Genomic DNA, 20,514 nt, shown 5'->3' with positions numbered 1-20,514 from the left:
TACAATTGCATGCTAAGAGAAAAAGAAATTGTCTGGCAGAACACAAGCAAAATACAATTTAGGATTTAATTTGTCCACTTTAATCACAGTTAGCGCCAAATGAATAAAGGAAAATACACTTTTCTGCAGTACTGCATATCTAAAATGGTTTTTTTGCCTTTCATCTATTACGTGTCTATCATCTCACAGGTTTCTCTTTTGACACTTGAAATAGCAAGAGTCTGGGCAGCAAGGACTCAGAATATTTCTTCTGAATATGAAATTCTGCAGATCTTTGTGGACCTGATTTACACTGTTTAAATTAACAGTTGTAAAATTATCTTGTGTTAATTAGTACAATATAAAACATGTCTTTTCCCCTAGCCTCTGAGATACTAAGACCAATATGCATGGCATTATTTCATACATGACCTGTCTTCTTAGGAGAGACCAGAATAAGAAAATTGGCATAACAATTTGTAGTCTTTATCTTTGTCAAACATGTTTATTTCTTTCAAGTTAACTGAATCATGATACCATTAAACATGATCCAAAACTAACTGTATTTTCTCAAGTTAATTTAGTATACCTAGTTGGTCCATCTCAAAAAATTGCTAAGAGCTAATAATTGCAGTTCAGAGTCAGAGAAAAAGAACCAAACTGAGGACGGTATAGCAGAAACAAGAAGGGTCAGAAAAAAACAGTAGCACTAGTATATGAGCTAAGGCAATCATTCACAGAAAGGAGGTACTAAGAAGACCCATCCAAATTCTTTCCCTTTGTCATTAAATGTAAAGTGCCTAATAAGAAGTAGCTAATTCTGAAATGATAGGATGACATATTCTTTAGCTTATAATCTAGTTAATTCATAAGATTTCTAATGCAAGACAACACCATTAAATTAGGAGTAACACAAATAATTATTTAGGTTAAAACAAAACAAAAGAAAAAGCTAAAATAGAGATAAATAAAGTAACAGTCAAAAGAAAGATGAGATAAACAAAATTGTAGGAGCTGCACCTGCACTATTTTCATCAGCTTGTGACAAAACAGGAAAGGTTTCAAGACAAAAACAGTCCAGCAATAGACATCATGATAAACTCATCTTTTTTATAAAGACTTATAAAAGTAGCTAGGTAGTTTATGGCTTTTGGTTTATGCCTTGCACTGAAACAATAAAAGCAGCAGAAATTTGAGGACAATACAGTGTTTGAAAACTGGGCTTCAACTGCTGCAGCAGTTTCTGCTTTTCAACATGTACAGGAACTGCAATCTGCAGAGGGGAATTGCAGCCAATATACTTGCCTATCCAAAAGGGCATCCTCCCACTGAAGTCCCACAGCCACTGCATGTGTTGTTCATTAGCCACACTTGTTAGACTCCCCAGGTATCTAGGCTCAGGGAGAGAGGACAGAGTAATTAGCATTCCACTGAGTGACAGACAGTTCCCATCAACTTATCAACAACGGGTGTTGATTCTAGTATAAAGCATATAAATAATGAGTCACAGGAAAACCACAACCTACCGGCATGAAGGAATAATTAATTACTTGAAGATGAAGTCTTAAAATGGTGTATTACTTGGGGGGGCAACCAAAGTCCTAAGCTGATTTTCCTAACAGAAAAATTAAATTGGCTGGGCAACTGAAGGAAATGTATACAGGAAATATGTCCCTCATACTCACAATCTACTGTTATGAGTAAAGGTATCAAAAATTACTGGCGCAATTTTTGATACCATATTTTCAATAAAATAATAAACTTCCTACACTGAAATCCAAGACACTGAAAGATGCAATTTCACCCATTTGATAGTAGAGCAAGAGAAATCTTCTTAAAATCATTTTTTGACAATACTGAAGCTCTGAATAAGTCATAATGTGGTTCTGAGAAGTAATTATAGAATCACAAAATCATAGAATGTCCTGAGTAGGAAGAGACCCACAATGATCGTCAAAATCTGACTATTGGCCCTACACAGAGCAGCCCCAAGAATCACAAAATGAGCCTGAGAACATTGTCCAGATACTTCTTGTACTCTATCAGGTTGGTGCTGTGACCACTTCCCTGGGTAGGCTGTTCCAGTGCCTGACCACCCTCTGTGAAGACCACCTGACCTGACCACCCTGTGTGAAGAAACTTCTCGTAATATCTAATCTAAATCTCCCTTGTCACAGTTACACACACATCCTCTAAAATCAACAATCAGGCTGTTATACTCCCTGATTGCCGCCCCCCCCCCCCCCTCAATTTCCTTCCTCCCTGCTATCCCAAACTTTCCTTTTTTTTTTTTTCCTTTTTTTTTTCCTTTTTTTTTTTTCTTTTTTTTTCTTTTTTTTTTTTTTTTTTTTTGCATTTTTGTCCTTTTCAACTTTGGGTTTCAGCTGGGACATTCTGGTTCTCCATCTTCCTGTGAATCTTCACTCAGTAAATGCAGGTATCCCATGGATTGCCCCAGTTGTTCATTACAACAAATCTGGTGACTGAAAAGGCTCTGAAAAGCAGTGTGCTCTTCAGAGGGTTGTCTGCAGTGACTGCACATTTAGTTCAGGTTGGAGAGAAGTTGTGGTTTGTATTATGCAGACTATTTCTGAATTAAGTCAATGCATAAGCTCAGCTCTGTGTTTGTATTTATAGTAGGCCAGTTTCAAAGGCAGTTTTGCAAAGCCTAGCCACTGAGTGGCCTTGCCACTGACAAGTCTTCCAACCAGTACCAAACATACAAGCACCAGCAGGCTACTCTTAAGGCATTTAGAGATCAGGCTAAATCTTTAGGCATTAAGAGACAAATGTCATTCTTAACATTTTCTGGGAACTCTCAGCCATTAGTGGCTCCACTTTCTTATTTATCCATCTTTGTGTCTGTGTTGATACCGTATCACCTTTTTCCATGTCACACCTGGTGTTGCCATCCCTCTGGTGCTGAACCTCTGGTGCTGACATTTCTTTTGTCCCATCTTTCTGGCTGCTTCTCAGTCTAAAGTGATACCAACCCCTTCAGCCTCTCAGAATATCCTGGGTGACAGTTGATAGAGCCAGAGCAAACAACACTGCTCATAGAAACTGCTCATAAAAACATTTTAAGAGAGCAAAAAAGCCATTTCTAACATCAGAATAAGTAAATGGCATTGTAAGGATTTTGCTAATTTCATTACTTTTACCAGATAACAAAGACAAAAGATTATTATTGCTCCAGATGAAGAGATGACTGTCTTCTTTAAGAGCTGGGGCAGCAACAGGCCTGAAGAATGGCCTGGAAGACCTGAGGTCACTATGGAGACCACCAGCAGATGTTAGAGTGAAAGCCCTCCATTAAGCCTGCTGCCAATTTAGAGGTCCATGCCCAGAGCTCCATTCCTGTTACTGCCCTGTATGTCTTCTAAGAGTACTGGTCCCGTGGATTCCATATAATGCCACACAAGACAGGGAAGCAGGAAAAATTTACATGAGAAGAAGTTCAAAGTAGTAGTCCACAATATTCTGCACAGTGCCTACTGCACAAAATCTGGACCATTCCTTAATCTGGGCCCACAGGGTCAGTATATAAATTCCTTGTGTTTCTGGTGAGGGGGGATGCTCTTGCTGCAAAGTCCTCCTCCATTATCCCTGCAGGCCAACCAAAGCAGCAGGGGATGGAGTTGCCCTCCGCTCCATGCTGCATGGAGGAGGATCTGCCAAGGCCAGCAGGGTGTTAGTCCTTGCCCATGCAATCACAGCTGCCCTGGGACAAGCGTTGTGCAGTAACATCAGGCCCATCAGGGGCTCTCTGATTTCCCAGGCCATCAGAGAACAGCACATAAAGGATCACACTGACACCTGTGTACACTCTCCTCACCTAAAGGTCTGGCAGAACAGCTTCAGAGCTTCTGGTAGGGGTCAGGATTGTGCTCGCATGTGGTAGAGGCCCCCAAAACTGCACCCAGTGAAGGTGTCATCAGGGCTTCAGCTGCGCCTCTTATCACAGTGAGATGTGCCTGTATGTCCCAAGGGTAACAGACTTCTACCCTCCTGGGCCAATCTGCCAGGCACGGAATCTCTGGTCAGCTAGGAACAAAGCTGTTGCACTGATAAACATTGTTGGGAAGTTTTGTACTCCATCTTCTTCTATAGAGTCCAGGAAAACCGGCATAATTGATTCAGGGTGCCTTCCCATAGTAACTACTCCAGCAGCAGGATTCCATTCTGCCTCACAGTGACTGTGTTTGCACTGACCAAACAGACCTGAGAAGAGGTTTGCACAGCAGTTTCTGTGGTATCACTACTAGGTGAGCTAGAACAAAAATAGAGCATTTTATTTGGCTTCTGTTTAAGGACACTCAAAACCCAGGAACTAAATAATTTGCTTTAAGTGAGCATATCTTACTTCTGATTGTCCTAGAAAAGGTGAAACCAAAAAGTGTCAGTGTGTGTCAGTAACTGCTCTATCATTTATGACGTACAGGCGTGGTCAGAGCAATAATAGTTTCAGACTTCAACCCATGTACCAGGGGGAAACTTCATCACTGTGAAAGGAAAGCACTGCTAATTATAATGTAATCTAATCTTTTCTCTATAGGAGTGCTTTCTAAGTTCAGCTTGGGAAACACATTACAAGAGAGAACTGTTCTAACTGTTGTACCTAGTTAGGGGGGTTATATACTGTAGGGAAGTAAGAACCATCTGAAAGAGCAAAGCACTTCCATAATTACTCACTGAACTTCGAGGCATGGCACCAGACCCCGGAAATTACAAGATAATGTTGTTTATAGAGTTGTGTGCATCCAACACCTCCTAATGTAAATTAGTCAAGATAAGGGGCTATAATGACTTAATAGGGAAAGAACCCAAACAAAACCAAAAACAAATAAATAAATACCAACCAAAAGAAGCCACAACAAACCCAAACACATCACTTTTTTTCTGTGCTAAACCATCCATTTAAAATTGTTCTTCCATGCTTTATAATTTTTTGTTATTGAGTCAAGAGCATCCTTTATCTTAGAGCAATTGCACAAATTAAGGAAACATTTTGGATAGCTATTGACCTTGAAGTATTATATGGAAAATACTTAACATAAAGACTTTACTGATTTTCTATTAAATTGTCTGATTCATTTAATAGTCTTGTACCATTTTAGTAAATTTAACATCGGTAAAAGCACACTTGACTATGAGGGTCTCCACAGGACACAACATTTTATTTGAGCTGCTGTAGTAAATCTATGTCTTAGACTGATATTGAGGGCGTTGGGGGGTTACTGAAAGGCTGTGCTTATCCCAGTCTCTGGTTTGGTCACCTAGGGAGTTATCCTGATGCCTTGAAATAGATGTCTAGTGTTGCTAACAACACCCCATATCATTCAGAACATTCAGATGAGAGTGGCAGACATGATACAGAGCTTGCAGGAGCCCTTCACTTTCAGTTGAAAGTCAGAGAGCATACACAAGGCCTTTAAAATTACTCTAGGTACCTGGATCCCTCTGCTGGAGTCACACACAATATGAGTTAAAAGTCACTTAGAGAACCAGTACTAGGAGAAGAGAGCTGCTGTACTGCTTTTCACTAGGGAACACTGAGCCATCATGAAGGATCTAATATAATACTTTAGATGTAGTTCGGCCTGTGATTCCCAAAGACTGAGGCCACATGTAGCTAATATAGTACCATCAAACAAAACAAGTCCTGCCTTACGCAGTTAGCAGTAAAGAATCTGAAATCTAATTATATTTGAGTTTTATTTAAATGTTCAACTTCAAAAAACATATAATATGACTAACAAGGCAAAAGATACAACTGTGGGTTCTATCTATCCAGTTCTTCCATCCCTGCAGTGGCAGCAGTGAAACCATCTCACATATGAGTGAGCCCAAGGTACTGACCCTTGGGGAGGACATGTTCCTATTGGATAAATAAGAGCTGTGGCATAAATCATCAAAATTGCTTCTAAATCAGGCTGCTGTGGGATCAATCAGCCGTACTATCCTCCAGATGCTTCTCTTCACGTTGCCAAGACCCTCTTCATGCATAAAAACAAAGGTAGAGAAATGAGTTCTTAAACCACCTTTCTCTCCAATGAATTGGGGAAGGGTTAGAAATAGTGCAAGATTTTCACAGCAATTAACTGAGATTTCCCTGTCCCTCCCATCCCCAGTTTAACACTGTCACATAGAAATTTGTGTAAAGACAAGTCCATATTTTTGTCTGCTTCTACCCCTGCACATGAAAGCTAGAGAGAAGGATTGTATACCACCTGTAACAGATGGATACAGCGTATGTCAACAGAAACTCAAATAGGCCTGTCCATGCATTTGTAGTTACGTATAAACAACAACTACTTCCACAATTAATTGATAGCATTACTTTGATGGAATAGAATCACAGACTCTCAGGTTGGAAGGAACTTCAAGGATCATCTGGTCCCAGCCTTTCTTGGCAAAAGGACAGTCCAGACAAGATGGGACAGCACTCTGTCTAGCTAAACCTTAAAAGTATCTGATGTTGGGGAATCTACCACATCCCTGGTAGCTGTCTTCTAACAGCTGATCTAACCATGAAAAAAAAAATTCCCTTGTGTGTAATCGGAATCTTCCCAGAAGTAACTTGTTCCCATAGATGTTCACCTTTTCTATATGACTCTTTGCAAAAAGGGAGTCTCCATCTTCTTGTTAGCCACTCTCTAAATACTGAAATATGGTGATAAGGGCTCCCCTATGCCTTCTTTCTTCACATGGCAGGCTTTTCTGTCCCTGGATCGTCCTTGTGGACCTTCTCCAGACACTTTTCATCCTGCCTACTTCTGTGTACTTTTTGTATAGCCTGTTCCCAAGTCCCTCACCTCAGGATTGCAAGGTTGTCTCAAAAGAGGTAGGAGGCTGGTTACTTACAGACTGCTAGTGAATCAACTTTTACAATGCTTGGGCCCTTTTCTCAGTTCTGTATAATAAAAAATTCTAGCAATGAATAGGAGCTTAAAATTATGCCATTATTGTAGTAATAAAAAATTATTCTTTTTATCATGAAAGTTGGCCAATTTACTGAAAGTCAATTCTAATATTTTCATTTAATATCTAGGTTGTTTGATCTATTGAAAATTGAGAACTGACCTCCATGGTAGTTTTATTTCCCTGTTTGAAACATTTAAATGTCAACTGAAACAGTATTAATAAATGAAACACTGCGATTATTGGTGGTGATGATTGCTGGAGGAGCTGGGGAAAAGCACAAAACAAAATTTAATAAGTTATGTGCTTGTACCACATTTTAGCATGTTCCTGGAGCTGCACTTTTGTAAATCAGTTCCAGGTGGAGCCAAGGAGTACCCCATTTCCTGAGATAAATCTTCCTTGGTCTGTGTTAGTATCACAATAATTGAATTAGCACCACCCTAGGATTCATTTCCTTGTGGATTCAGTGATATGCCTTGATTTTCTGTGTAGTTTTTTTACCACTGTCTTTTAGTTACTGTTGTTTACATTTATTTACTTTTATTCACCTTAATATCTACATTGCACACTATAGCCTTAATCAAGAAGCTAACGCCTACAAAAAATATGGGTCACAAAGATCACACTCTCTGAGAAGGTAGGAAATGCGTCTCGGTGGAGCAACATATCGTTCCAAGAGATCAATTTACTGTTGAAGTCTTCAGAAAAAAATATAAAAATATTCACAATTTATAGCTTCATTTGCTAACAAGTAACATAATAAAAGCAGATAATAACAATTTCAGGAACTGAAATTGTAAAGAAACGAAGTAATAACATAATATTTGGGGTGAGCTCACAAGAGCACATTTAGTAAAGAATATCGTCCATCAGTTGGGTGGTAATAGTATCATGACTTTTCTTTTGCATGTCACCAAGACAACATAATCTGGCATAACTGAGTGGAATGAATCAATGCTTGTTATGCATGCTTGGCCATTATTCACGATTTAGCATGTCCTTCCACTATGGAAGGAACATATTCTGTTATGGAACGTATTCTGTTTCTATCATTTCCAACTCTTCCCTGTTTCAATTTTCCTTTGGAGTAATGGAGAGTTCTGGAGTAGTGGAGAGGTCTTTTTAAGCCCTTCATATTTTTCTGGCTGGTTTTCAACCTGGTTCTCACAATTCAGAACAAGGTACAGAGCATGCCTATCCTCAGACAAGCTTCATGTTACCATGGGTAACATTTTTCCAATGCTAACCTAATACTCCTACAGCCAAAATCTCAAAGAAAGTGTCCAGAAAGCAAGACTGGCAGTTTTTTTATCTCCTACTTTGAGACAACTGTTTTATTATTGTTGTTGTTGTTGTTATTGTAATATCCTTAAAAAGTCAGAAATGCACTCTTAAAATAAGTGTAAAAGTTTTCAAGTAGTTACAGAATCATCCAAACTGCATCTTCGGAAAAATATAGTGAGGTTCACAGAAGCTGACAATATTTACCATTGCTATAGCAAGAGGAGGCAGTGCCAAGGAAGTTGTGGGTAAGAGAGGATGAAATTCTGAACCTTTACTGACTCTGAGTTGCTCTTCTCCCAAACTAACTCTCCCATTAGGAAAGTGTCCTCTCTGCAGATGGACAGCTTTGGGAATTCATGCTGGGATTCAGATAGCATCACTATCTGGAACATTATGACAGTATTATTTCCATTGTCCACTGTGTTTGAATCCCAGGATTTGTTCAATATCTGGGGGGAGCTGTACAGAACAGCAAAAGCTGGGCTTATCCAAATAAATTTGGCCTCAAGGGTGGCATTCAGCTCAGGGTAACAGCACTGCACAGCAAATGGATGATGGTCTCTTACTGTTGTCTGCAAGCCCGAGCAGCAGTGTTCCAGGTGACCTTGTGATTCACTACCAAGAAGTAGCAGCTGCCCTCATGAGAAGTCCATCCAGAGGGACATTTCTTCATTGTTACCTCCTAAAATAAAAGAAGAGGTAAAACAGACTTCTGTCTGTGCACAGATTGTCTGTGCACTAATGTCTAAAATTAAACCGAGCATGAACTTTAGTGTCTATAAAAAAAGCTACAGCACTGCTTAAAAGATTTAAATAAATCATGCCTGACAGAGGATCCTAAAATCTGTAATTAGTAGCTTTAATGGTGACAGTAGGATTCAGTTCCAAAAATGCTCTAAAGATTTTACATTAGTTTGGACACCATTTTCTGTCTCCTGTAGTCTGTACAGGGAAAGCAGTGCAACAAAATTCAGCATGACATCTTAAGTGGTGTGGGGAATGTTTGTTTGCAGAAAACCTAAGTAAGCTTATTTTACTAAATTCCAGCTGTTGTCCCACAGACTTCATTCACTGACTGTGTTATGCCCACATCATCACAAGCACCAAGACACTAGTGCTCATGTGGTTTTTTCAGGAGCACCTGTGGATGACCAAGAGGAAAGGCAACTGCAGCAGTCAAGTGCTAATCATATTCCCGGGAAACTCCTGTTTCTGCTGAAAGGAAACCTGAATCTGGATAACATTTATTCTGTGTTCAAGTAAGTAACAGTTACAGGAAGGTCTTTTGCTTTAGGGTGCCACCAATCATAGACTTCATGCTGTGAGGTAGATACTTATACATGGCTATATTTTTACCTTGCTTTGGGAATTCCAGAATTTCCATGTTATCCCATCACACTGAAATAACTTCTGTGTGCTTTCTTCATAATGCAAGAGACCCTTTAAATCTGGTGTACAAGCCTTTTGAAAAGAGTGAAAGTCCTGGAAAGAGAAAATGTCATTTGAACATTTGAAGGAAAATAATTACACAAAACACATGAAATTAAATAGATCAATTAGTTCTTATATTAGAATCTTATGCCATGGAAACTCTTCTAGGTGTTAAATCATTTTGGAAAACAGCACAACTGAAAACAGATGGTGAAAATGCCCATAGAGAAAAAAGTTTTGTACCTTATGTTTTGATCTTGGTTCAGCTGCAAGTTCTGCCTCACCAGCCTGTGAGATTTCGGTTTTCCTAGAGGAGATGACATTTATCTGTGGTTGTGCCTTCTTGTTGGTTTCGGCTGAGGAGATGTCATCCTCTGTTTTGAGTGATACGATCCCATGATACTTCATTTTACAGTATCACACACACAAGAACAGGAGAGGAAGAGAGAGGGTTAGTACCTACAAGCAACTCTTAAGTAAACTAAATAAGCAAATAATTACATTTAATTAGTATACAAATTATTGTAAATCAAGGGAAATTACACCAAAGAAAAAGAAAGATGCATAGGAAAATAAAGTATTGGATATAACAAATTTTAAGAGCTATAAAGCATAGAAAGAACAGAATGAGGAAAAAAAATCATGGAAATGTCCAACCAATACCCATAATAGTCTTACTTTGAAAACCACATCTGTTTCATTTCTAAATACAGATGAAGGATGAACCTGAAAAATGTAGAACAGCAAAATGAGATGGGTATATTCACATATTTTAGAAACAAGACTCATTTACTACTAGGTTATACATCATGCAGAGCATGTCTTTGGTTTAGTTCTATCTCTTTTAGTACAGAAACATATAATTTCTGAAAGGAGAAAAAATTACAAATGTAATGTTCAGCGTTCATAAAAACAGATTTCAATAACTTTTCAGGTGACATTAGCAGAAAGTTACTAAATACCTAGTTAAAAATCAATATAGCTTAAGCAGGAGAATCAGTGGGCAAGGTTGAAATAACTATTCCCTATTTCAGCTAACAGAATTTTTAGCATTTTACCTTTGGTACCAGATACGTAGCTTCTATATGTTTGCCTGGCTCTACCAACTTCTAACTTACCCATAGTTATTATATGAGATTAGAAGTTTCATAATTGCTGAAGTTGCTCCATGCCTGCTTCCTCCCCCAAGTCTTGATTTTATTCCTCTCTTGCATACATGGATCCTCAAAATCAGGCTGGTTTGGTTTTCGCTTTTTACTTACAGATTTTTAAATAGCTTCCAGGTCTGACTCAAAACAAACTCATGTAGCTTATAGTTATTGTGTTGTTGGATAGAATTGCTACAAAAATGACAGTTAAATGAAGATATCACATCACAATAAATTCACAAATCAGTCCATCACTGAACTATAGAAGTGTCTTACTATTCTGCCATTTCCAATTACTCTCAACCTGGTCCTTGACCGATTCGCCAAGCTGTGCTCCTGCCGCATGTCTCCTCCATGCTCTCTCATGCCTTTGGAAGGAGGCAGTGGGACCCCTTCCAAGGAAACATTGCCAGGCCTGGAAGGCGAAGAGGAGCCCAAGGAAACTAGAAACTGCATGCCTCTCCCCCAGAAGTCATGCTTGCTTTGGCCAGAAGAACGGGAATAGCTGCATTGACCTGGAAGCATAAAATATGGCAGATGGTCAGTTCTAACTGCATAACTAACTGCATAGTTCTTAGCAGATAACTGGTCATCTTGACATGGGCACATAAACAGCTTGTCCTTAAAAGTTAGATGATTCCTTTACTTGAGGTAGTTTATTTGCTGTTTGTTCAGTCACCCTTGTTTCTGAGGTTATCTATGACTATAGCTGCAACTAGTATCTATATAAGTAAGATGTTACATATGATGCATCTGTCTACACACAGGTCAGAATTTCAACCAAGCATCTACTGAAAATACCTGTTGTCATGCTTATACTGGGCTTCGAAGTGCTGGGGTTTTTGGCCCTGAGTATACAGGTATCTCTACCACTGATGATACTTCCATCATGCCCAGAGAAGTTTCTTCTTGGAAATCCAGAACACTGTTGTTTCAATAAACTTGTTGCATCAATTAAGTCTTGATTTACACTAGGAATGTTTAGGAGAAAACAAATCTGAAATTTTAAAGGGGCTTTTTGTAACATGAATCTTAATTCATTGCAACGTGGATATTTTAAATACTGTTTAACTAAACACCAGAAGAAACAATACTCTTCAGAGGTCAGAGGATGCAGCTGCTTTTCTAGTTATTTTTATTTTTCTACAGTTTTCCTATGTTTCTGTTTCTCTAGTTGGCTCCTTTTTGGTCTGATTTTAGGCACACCACTTTCGATCACTGAAAAACACAAGGATAATGCAGTCTTCAAAGACTAAACTCTTTACTGTGAAGTTGTGGACTGTGGTTTTTAAGCATTGAAAAATATATTGCTAAGAGATAGATGGGTTAATTTGCTATGTTTCTTTTTTTGAGAGGAAAGTAAATCTCTTTTAGAGGGTGTGTAACAACTAAATAATAAATGGAAAAATACTCTAATGGACCTAAACCAAATTTTTCCCACTTTAATAAATGAGAGCTGCTGAAAAAGTGAAAATGAAAGTGGTTTCTTTCCTGGCACTTTTCTCATTTTGTATACATTGGTTTCTCCATGCTGTGTTTCCGAAGAGGATGCATACGATTTTGTGAGAGAATAAAGGGCCTGCAAGTGTCGAGCGTCTCTTCTCTAGAAAGAAATTAGGCAGTTTGAGTTAATGGTGAGTGTTAGGAACAACTTGTGGTTGAAAATAGGTAGCTACACAGCCAAGATTGTCCCACCTTCTTAGTTACAAAGCTCAAAACAGAATACCTGTTTTTGAGTCCAAAATTTTCACTACAGCTTTTGTCCGTCTGCCAAGAACAGCATTCACAGGGGAGTTCAGAACAACTTCAAAGACTTCATCATCTTCCTCTAATCTGTCATAGGTAATTGCTATATTCCACATCTTGGTTGACACTCCTAGCAGAAATAAACATTTTAATTACTCTGTAAGTGCTTTTTCAATCACTCAGGGTGTCAAAAAAATAGATTAATTAACATGTCTGCAGCTAGAATGGAGTAGATTGTGTATGCTATTGTGCTCCTACTGACTGACTGGACTCCTGCTGTTCTTCCAAATAAGATTAAGTTTGAATTTGTTCCTGGGCAATGGTGATTCAGTTGAAGTGCACACGCTAACAAAAAGCTGCTGTAGATGTGCAAAATTGCACTGCAGTACATAGATTTAGGGCTTCCACTGTGATTTTCAAGAGAAAATGTATCATAGTGTATTTATCTGAAAATCTTAACTTTAAAGATGCAACAGTTATTTAAAATTCCTGCAAAAGGGTCACAACCCATGTTAGATTGAAGTGCAACCTTTTAGGCAAATTTTACTGTTTTTTCTTGTTTCCTTGTTTTTACTGGGTAACTTCAGGCTTGTATGTGAATGAAAAAGGCCCTTGGCCATCTTGAATAACCTAGGTTGTTGTCAGTTTAATCTAAATTTGACCTGTGTCCTGGGTTTTACCTACAATGATTGAAGTCTTCAAAGCATCCCAGAGCTCAGCTCAGGGTGAGTCCTATCCAGCCTAGTTGTTGAGAGATTAGGAGACATCATTTCAGCACTTTTGCTATTTTTACTGTTGTAGAAGACTGTAGGCAATCTCATGCTAAGTAATGAAGATACCAATTCACTGAAGATGCCCATAGTACTTCCAAAAAATGAGCCCAAGTCTTAAATACTATTCAGCTTCTCTAGCTACAGATAAGTAATAGATTGCACTCTCCAAAGCAAGAGTTCACTCTTCCAAAATCAGTGAATTAGTTTTAGAGTTATTCAGTGCACTGTTTCACACCTGGATCAAACTGAACAAGCTTGGAGGGAGTCACCGTGAAGTCCTTTCCCAGCTTAGCAGATATTTCATTGACCTGAGAAGACATCAAACAGTAAATGCCATGCTGTGACCCATTTCACCAAACCACTGCATTCTACTGCATGCTGGAGGTACTTTGTACCTTTCAAATAGACAGGCCAACCCATACATAATCAGGCTGAAAAAAAAAATAAAGACCTGAAAAATAAATCTTCTTATGTGCAACTGTCATTCTGTCCTTGCTCATGACTTAAAAAATGCATCATAAAAAAAAAATTCTCTATCTTATAATTTTGCTTACTCCCCTCTCAGACTGCTAGTTGACAACACCAGGTAACACTGCTGCTCACCATGCCTGGGGACCCTGCGATACCTGGCTCCTGCACAGGCACATCCTGTCATCTCGGAAACACAGCAACAACCTGGCCCTGTTTTCCTATTTGGCCCTTTGTAATACCTTGAAAGAAGCTTTTTAGCACAGAGCCTTCTGTCATCCCCAAAGAATCATTAGTATAGATGTGAACACTACATATGTATAGGGATTCCACCAACTCTTCTGAATTTTCATAGGAGGTACCACAGTTTCCACACACTGTATGTGTTCCAGTTCTCGATGCTGGAACCAATTTCACTGGTCTATTTCTGAAAATGACTGCTAGAGTAGAATCACTGGTGTCTGTGAAGCATAGGACAGGATGGCCCCTGGTGGCATCATTAACAAAATTCCCACTAACTTCAGTAGAAGAAAAATCAAAATTATGTTTCTAATTAGGGCTATAATCCCAACAAACTGTGAGGGGGAAAAAATGCTATTTCTCTAGGAAGGGGAGTTGATAAAATACTGGAATTTCTACTTTATGAGGAAAGATAAAATTTGTGAAGGCAAGTTGCACAAAACCTGTTTTAGAAAATTATAGCCTCCAGCTTTCAGTCTAGTCTTTCTGACATAAAACAGAGGCAGACATTGAAGATATTGGGAGTTTTCCTAGGCTGTGGGCAGTAGGAGGAGAAATGGAGAAGGCTGCCATGGCTGTGCAGTTGAAGCCCCTATACCTGCTGGGCTCCTCCAGCCTGAGAAGGCAAAACAAAAGCCCCAAGGCCCCAGATTGCCCAAAGCCTGGATTTTAAAGTGGCAGATCCTGGAAACCAAGCTTCTGAGCACAGTACCAGAGAAAACTGCCTACTCTGTTTTTTCATCAAAACTGAAACGCTGATCAAAAACATTCCAGGTTTGGTAAATTAGCATTTCTACTTAAAACTCAAGAAATTTTATCAGAATTGTTTCAGCCATCTGTAGTAGCAAGGGCAATGTCCCAGTAAGTATGGATTGAATCACTTGGTCTCTTGTATGATTACTGAATTATCTTTACATCTGAGGAAAAAAAATAACAGGTTGCCCTTTTTATTTTTAATTAAGGTTGTTGGCTTTTGGTTTTACCTTCATGGTTATAAAGGCAGACTCCCCTGAGTGTCCTGCCCTGGTGATTTTCAGAGACACCTCTTCCATGTTTTCACACACCTCATATTCAGTCTGTAGCATTTCAATTCGAGACCACCGTAGCTCCAGCCTGTGGGAGAGAAGGAGTGTGAGTGTAGAGCTAAGCCACCTGGCCAGCCACCCCCAGCCCCTGCTGCATAGAGGCTGTGTGAGGAGCCTTCTCTCCCAACTGCTGATTTAGCCAATACACATACTGAGTCTTTGTCCCCAAATCAACACATTTGTGTGATTTAACTGATTAGGAAGAGGCAGATAATAAATCTTCTAGACCAGCCCTGATCTACCCTAAAACACACTTGAGCCTAGTTTCACAGCCTGAGTGATTCTGCAGCAACTTTGAGAAGAGCAGTTTGTACATAATAACAATAGGCCAAGAGAAGTTATCACTGTTTATCCTGGTTCCTTTTAGCTTTGCAATTTTATTATACTCTCAATCTCCAGTCTTTTTATCAGCAATATCCACCTTTCCACCTGTGGAAATACAGCTGAAAAGCAGGACTCAAAGTACTGCTGAACTCATTACAGAATTAGATGTGCTAAATTTAGTCAGCCACAAGACCTGGCAAGTCGAGGCAGGACCCTGAAGGAAGGAAGAGATAAGGGTGTGCTTGGTATGCAAGAGAGTACAGGCCTGTGCAAGTCTGTGTTAGCCCATGGTCAAGCAATGGTATTGGGAAACTTAGATATGGTTGTTATGTTATTGCTTAAGCAAGTAGTTATTTTTAGCTCATGCTTGAAATATATATAAACCAGCAATGTGTTCAACAAAATTGGCTTCATTGATGCAAGCCACGGGGACCCCGTCTCTTCGATCACCCAATATCCACCCATCTACCTTCATCTATGCTCTAATTCTCCTTCTGTAGCATACAGAGTATGCTCTAGGACTTTTCTGCGTCTGTGCAAGGGCCTTCCCTCCTCCTCTTTCTTTAGTACTCTGCATACTTCACTCTTCAACCTTTCCCCTCTATGATTCCAGGTGTCTTATGCACTGAATTTCAGAATTGGTTATGGAGGATGGGGACAGTGTCTGAACCTCAGAAGATTGTGTGCTGCACAAAGTAGTCAATAAGTATCTTTCCTTTTTTAAAGCTGTCATAAAAATTAGGGAGATAAAAATGTGAGAGTCAGAGAGGGATGAATGAGAGTACAAAGAAGGAAAATAAGCTGAGCTGTTTTACAATTTGAACTTTACTGAAACAAACTTATAGGCCTTTCACAGCTGACTAGCTCTATCACAGGTGGAAGTTTCTTCCTGTTCTCCTCTATCCTCTGATGATAATTTTGTAGAAAACCCATTTAGAAGTTGATTTGCTTTATTTTTGCTAAAGAAGACGAATGTACCAGATGTAGTCCAGCAGCATTCACATAAAAGCTGGGACATAAACAATAAATCTTGTATTTAGAACCAGTGATCATTAGTTGATAAGTACTTTAAATCAAGAAAATATCTCACAAAATTTTAAATCTGACATTAAAATACTATTTTTTCACTTAAAAATCGCTTTTGTCTGCTAGGGGATAATTTCACTGTAATGCCTATTTTTTGAAAAAAAATAGAGCTTTTTCTCTGCTCTTTTCCTAAGGTTGTGCTATGCACTACCATTAATTTAGTTTCCCATGAGAAGTAGCATCACATAATGGTGGTCTTAATATTGGTTCATCTGCAAGCCAGCACAGAGCAGCTGGGCTGTCCATGCTCAGATGTGTTTTTGTATAGGGACATCTTTTGGCACAGCACATAACTGCCTAAATGCTGCCTGCAGCTCAGTTCAGTCCCTGTCCTCTCTCCAGCATTCAGGGAAGTGCTCTGCCCCTGGGTACAGCTCTTTTTTCCTCTTTCTTCACCATGAGTCCTGGTTTGTGAGTAGCCACTTTAGACAAGAAAAAGCATGCTATTTGGGGTTTTTTTCTTTCTCAATTTCTTCTGATTAAATAAGTTGGTTGAACACTTAGCCCTGTTTTCAGAAATAAAGAGAAGCATTGCCTCTGCTGAAGAGCTACTCACACTTCTGTTTTTTTTCATCAAAGCACAGTTTTGGATGATATTCTAATTTTCCTTATTGTATGTCACAAGGAGATAGTGGATGGTGTGCCTGATACAGTGTGCAGTGGATGACAAAGAAGATGCTGTATGTTCTCCACCTTCTTTCAGTGCTCTTTTGCAGAAATATATTGCTCATAGCTTTCTCATTTGAGAGCATCTCCTCCATTGTAATCTCAAGTTTGTGAAAAATGCACTGCCATCAGCTAAGGGCAAGATGCAGCTGCAGGACTTTGATCATGAGGCAGTAGTCCCATCCTTCAGCATCTCGGATCACCAAATGCCCAACTTCCACTAAATGTATCATGTTTCCCAGTGAGCCCCTGAAGGCCATTGAGAACTGTGACACAGTCTAACCTGGAGCTCACCCCTTGTATTTCACCTTCCTGAAGGGAAGAAACCCTCTACTCTAACAAAAGCAATGGCAGGTTGAGTTGTAGCTATGTCCATGTCTGCATGGCTTCAAGCCCAGCATATGTTCATTTGCCCAAGGGGGTGGTAAGCACACTGCAGTACACCTCATATCACCAAGGCCTGGAGCTACCTTTGGGGTGCTGCACAGTTTCCGCTGGCATCTGTCACTTGAAACTCCAAGTTGTCTGCATTTACTTCTCGTGATTGATTGATGACATAAAGTATAGTTTTGCTGTTTAAATCCTTTTGGCTAAATCCTTCCCAAATGAATTCACCTAGGAAAGACAAGTAATATACAGGTGATCCAAATGCCTGCTAATAAGAACCACGTAGTTCACATAGACTCTTTTCAACTTTTGTTTTGTTGAGAATCTGAACTTAGGGAAATGTGGGTTTATAGCTAAACAGCAACATCTGCTCATTATAAGCCCCTGCCAATTTCTTCCTGTGTAACCTGTTTTTCCAAAGGCTAATTTCAATATTAATCTTTTTTTTTCTTGATAGAAATAAAAAAGTTACTGAACTTCAGCTATTAAAAATTATCTCAAGTGCTTTGAGGATTCATAACAAACTTGAGACTCAGGTTTCATTGTAAAAATTTTGTTACTACAGTCAAACTTTGCCCAAAGTTTGCTAAGAAATTTAGATTCTCTCTATCAAGCAAACATTAATAGGGTAGGGATTGAAATCTGGTTTGGTATGGACCAAAATAAAGATTATAAAAAAAATCACCTGTTGTTATATTTTCCAGGTAGCCATAATAAGGACCTCGCAAGATCTTAAAAATTATTTTGTCATCTTCTGTATTGGGGTCAAATGCCCTCAGGGACCTGGCAGTAATATAGATCCCATAATTGCCATTCTTAAGCAGTTCCACATCAGAAAAGCAATGGAGATGAATAATTTTTGGTGCCACTTTGTCCAGATGATCCACCTAAATCAAAGTTAGACATTCATTTTACAACATCAGGATATTCTCTTTCCTGCTTTTGCTAGAAGAGGGTGGCAATAGCCACTTTGGCTCATAATCTGCAGCAGAACCCTGTGTTCCGGTTAAGTTGTACTTCCCATGAGAAGTTTCCAGGCCCAGATTGCCCATCAGTTGTCACATGCAGCAGGGTATACTACACTCTGGGGAGTGTAACACAAATTGTATGTACCTCTGCCCTTATGTCCCGTATTCCCCATAGCCCTCATTTTTTATGTAATTTTCTTCACAGCAAAAGATAACTGCAGCGAAGGTTTGCCACCTCTGTTTCATTTTAAAATGCCACCTTTAACAAATTCTGATGAGTCTTCTATCATTCCACAATGGATGTTGCTGTTCCCCTATCTCACCCTCTGCAGAAACAGTATCCCTCACTCATCCTATAACTTGAAACTTTGTTATCAGGAAATATTGACAGCCTCTTCATTAGTATCATGGGTTTGAAACACAGAATTTGGACACACAATGCAACCAGGCATACTTTGTGTACTGAAACATGACACATAGATACTTACAAAAAATCACAGCAAACATATCTGAGCCTATGATGAAGTATGAAGGACTTGAAAACAGGGGAAATGGGAAGTGAACAGAAAGATTCTAGCAAAGAAAGAAGAATCAGAGCAGGCATCTTACAGAGACTCTCAGAGAGAAGACAGGATGTCTAGGTGGGGAAGCAAAGCGGCAATAGTTCAAGATTCTCGTGACATGAAGATCAGCAGTCATACTCACACCCCCGTGTGTGCAAATCACAAGGTTAGGCACCATGTTGGAAAGCAGAGAAGGAGAAAGTTCTATCCTTCCCATAGTTGAGATTTCTATGTAAAATTTTTAGCATGCAGATATTAAGTATATAAGTATTTACTTGCCTATCTTTATGCATTTCAGCAAGTAGTTAATTCCCCAGGTTAATTATTCATTGAACACAAAAAGCAAACATTTTAGCTGCAGAGTTAAATCAGAGACTGCAGCAAGTAGCAGCTGTCATCAAAACTGCTACATTTTTGATCTTATCATGCTATTTATCTCTCTTAAGTAGGCCTGTAGTCACACTTGCCTGAATAGTGAAGGCCACTGGCTTGCTCTGTACCCTCCCATTCACGATGAAGCCTTGGTTAGTCCTATCTGTGGCAATAAATGTAAATCTGTCAATCTGGGAATTCCCACCTCCGTGCTTGTATGCAACATCCCTGTTGTCCACATCTAGCTGTGTGAAGTTGTACTGCAGTAGCACAGCCCCCTGACAATAGAGATGACCATACTGAGGGAGCTGAGCCAAGAGGAAGGTAAGGTTTTCTTTCGCAGTGTCTGGGTCTGAAAGCTGCAGTACATCAGGAGTAAGAAATGCCATAGCTCCTTCCTTCAATCTTAACCCCATGTTCCTAGATAGAATGGGTAAAGCCTGGTCAGCTGCCTCCAAGGCAATCTTGAATGTCCCATGCTTAGTCCTCAGTCCATTGCTGATGATGAATCTGGCAAAGAGAGGCAAGGCAGTCTTCAGCATCTGTTCTTGATTCACCATGTACTGAAATGAAATGATAATGCAGACCTTTACTACAGGACTTGCCTGTGTTGATACTGCAAAAGTAGAAGAGTTGGGTGGAGCACAGACTGAGTGGAGTGGATGTAAAACTTAAAAACATGTAAGCAGACAGCCAGATATATGACAGGAGGAAAGGCCATGAAGACCAACAGTCATAACAGAGATGATCTAGTATTCCAGCTGAGCTACAGGCGGAGGAGACCTTAAAGGAAAGGCTGCCTGGGAGGCTTATTGTAGCTTCTGGCATACATATTTTACACACCCTTAGAATTTATCTTCACTTTGTTACATGGCAATAACAGCTACAGCTTACAGAAAGAGGTATGGGAAATGCATGGCCTGCCAGGTTTGGTTTGGGTTGGGTTTCTTTCTGTTCACTGTTACAAATCTTTTCTACCCAATGCCCCCAAAATTATCTGAAAAGCCAAACTGGAGAAAGATTCAGCCTTATCTCACTTCATGGGTTTCTTTAGGCACTAACTGCATCTT

The 20,514-nt window shown here is 39.4% G+C and overlaps 1 protein-coding gene across 1 annotated transcript in view; it reads right to left on the bottom strand.

Moving 5' to 3' along the window:
• Positions 1-20,514, bottom strand: part of FREM1 (FRAS1 related extracellular matrix 1) — a 67,031-nt gene that overhangs the window by 3,896 nt on the left and 42,621 nt on the right. The window contains exons 25-36 of the mRNA XM_066180824.1: positions 19,540-19,954; positions 18,227-18,428; positions 17,625-17,769; positions 14,977-15,106; positions 13,521-13,593; positions 12,493-12,642; positions 11,043-11,281; positions 10,297-10,344; positions 9,862-10,020; positions 9,544-9,669; positions 8,754-8,869; positions 1,285-1,370 (exon numbers count right to left, since the gene is read on the bottom strand). Coding sequence (XP_066036921.1) covers positions 1,285-1,370; positions 8,754-8,869; positions 9,544-9,669; positions 9,862-10,020; positions 10,297-10,344; positions 11,043-11,281; positions 12,493-12,642; positions 13,521-13,593; positions 14,977-15,106; positions 17,625-17,769; positions 18,227-18,428; positions 19,540-19,954 — 1,889 coding nt within the window. The remainder of the gene's footprint in view (positions 1-1,284; positions 1,371-8,753; positions 8,870-9,543; positions 9,670-9,861; positions 10,021-10,296; positions 10,345-11,042; positions 11,282-12,492; positions 12,643-13,520; positions 13,594-14,976; positions 15,107-17,624; positions 17,770-18,226; positions 18,429-19,539; positions 19,955-20,514) is intronic.

Source organism: Chamaea fasciata, unplaced genomic scaffold (genome assembly GCF_029207755.1).
Source record: "Chamaea fasciata isolate MVZ Bird 193981 ecotype frontalis unplaced genomic scaffold, bChaFas1.0.hap1 SCAF_4, whole genome shotgun sequence".
NCBI classification, from domain to species: Eukaryota; Metazoa; Chordata; class Aves; order Passeriformes; family Sylviidae; genus Chamaea; species Chamaea fasciata.
The sequence above is the reverse complement of the archived record's forward strand: the minus strand, read 5'-3'. Positions and strand labels throughout refer to the sequence as shown.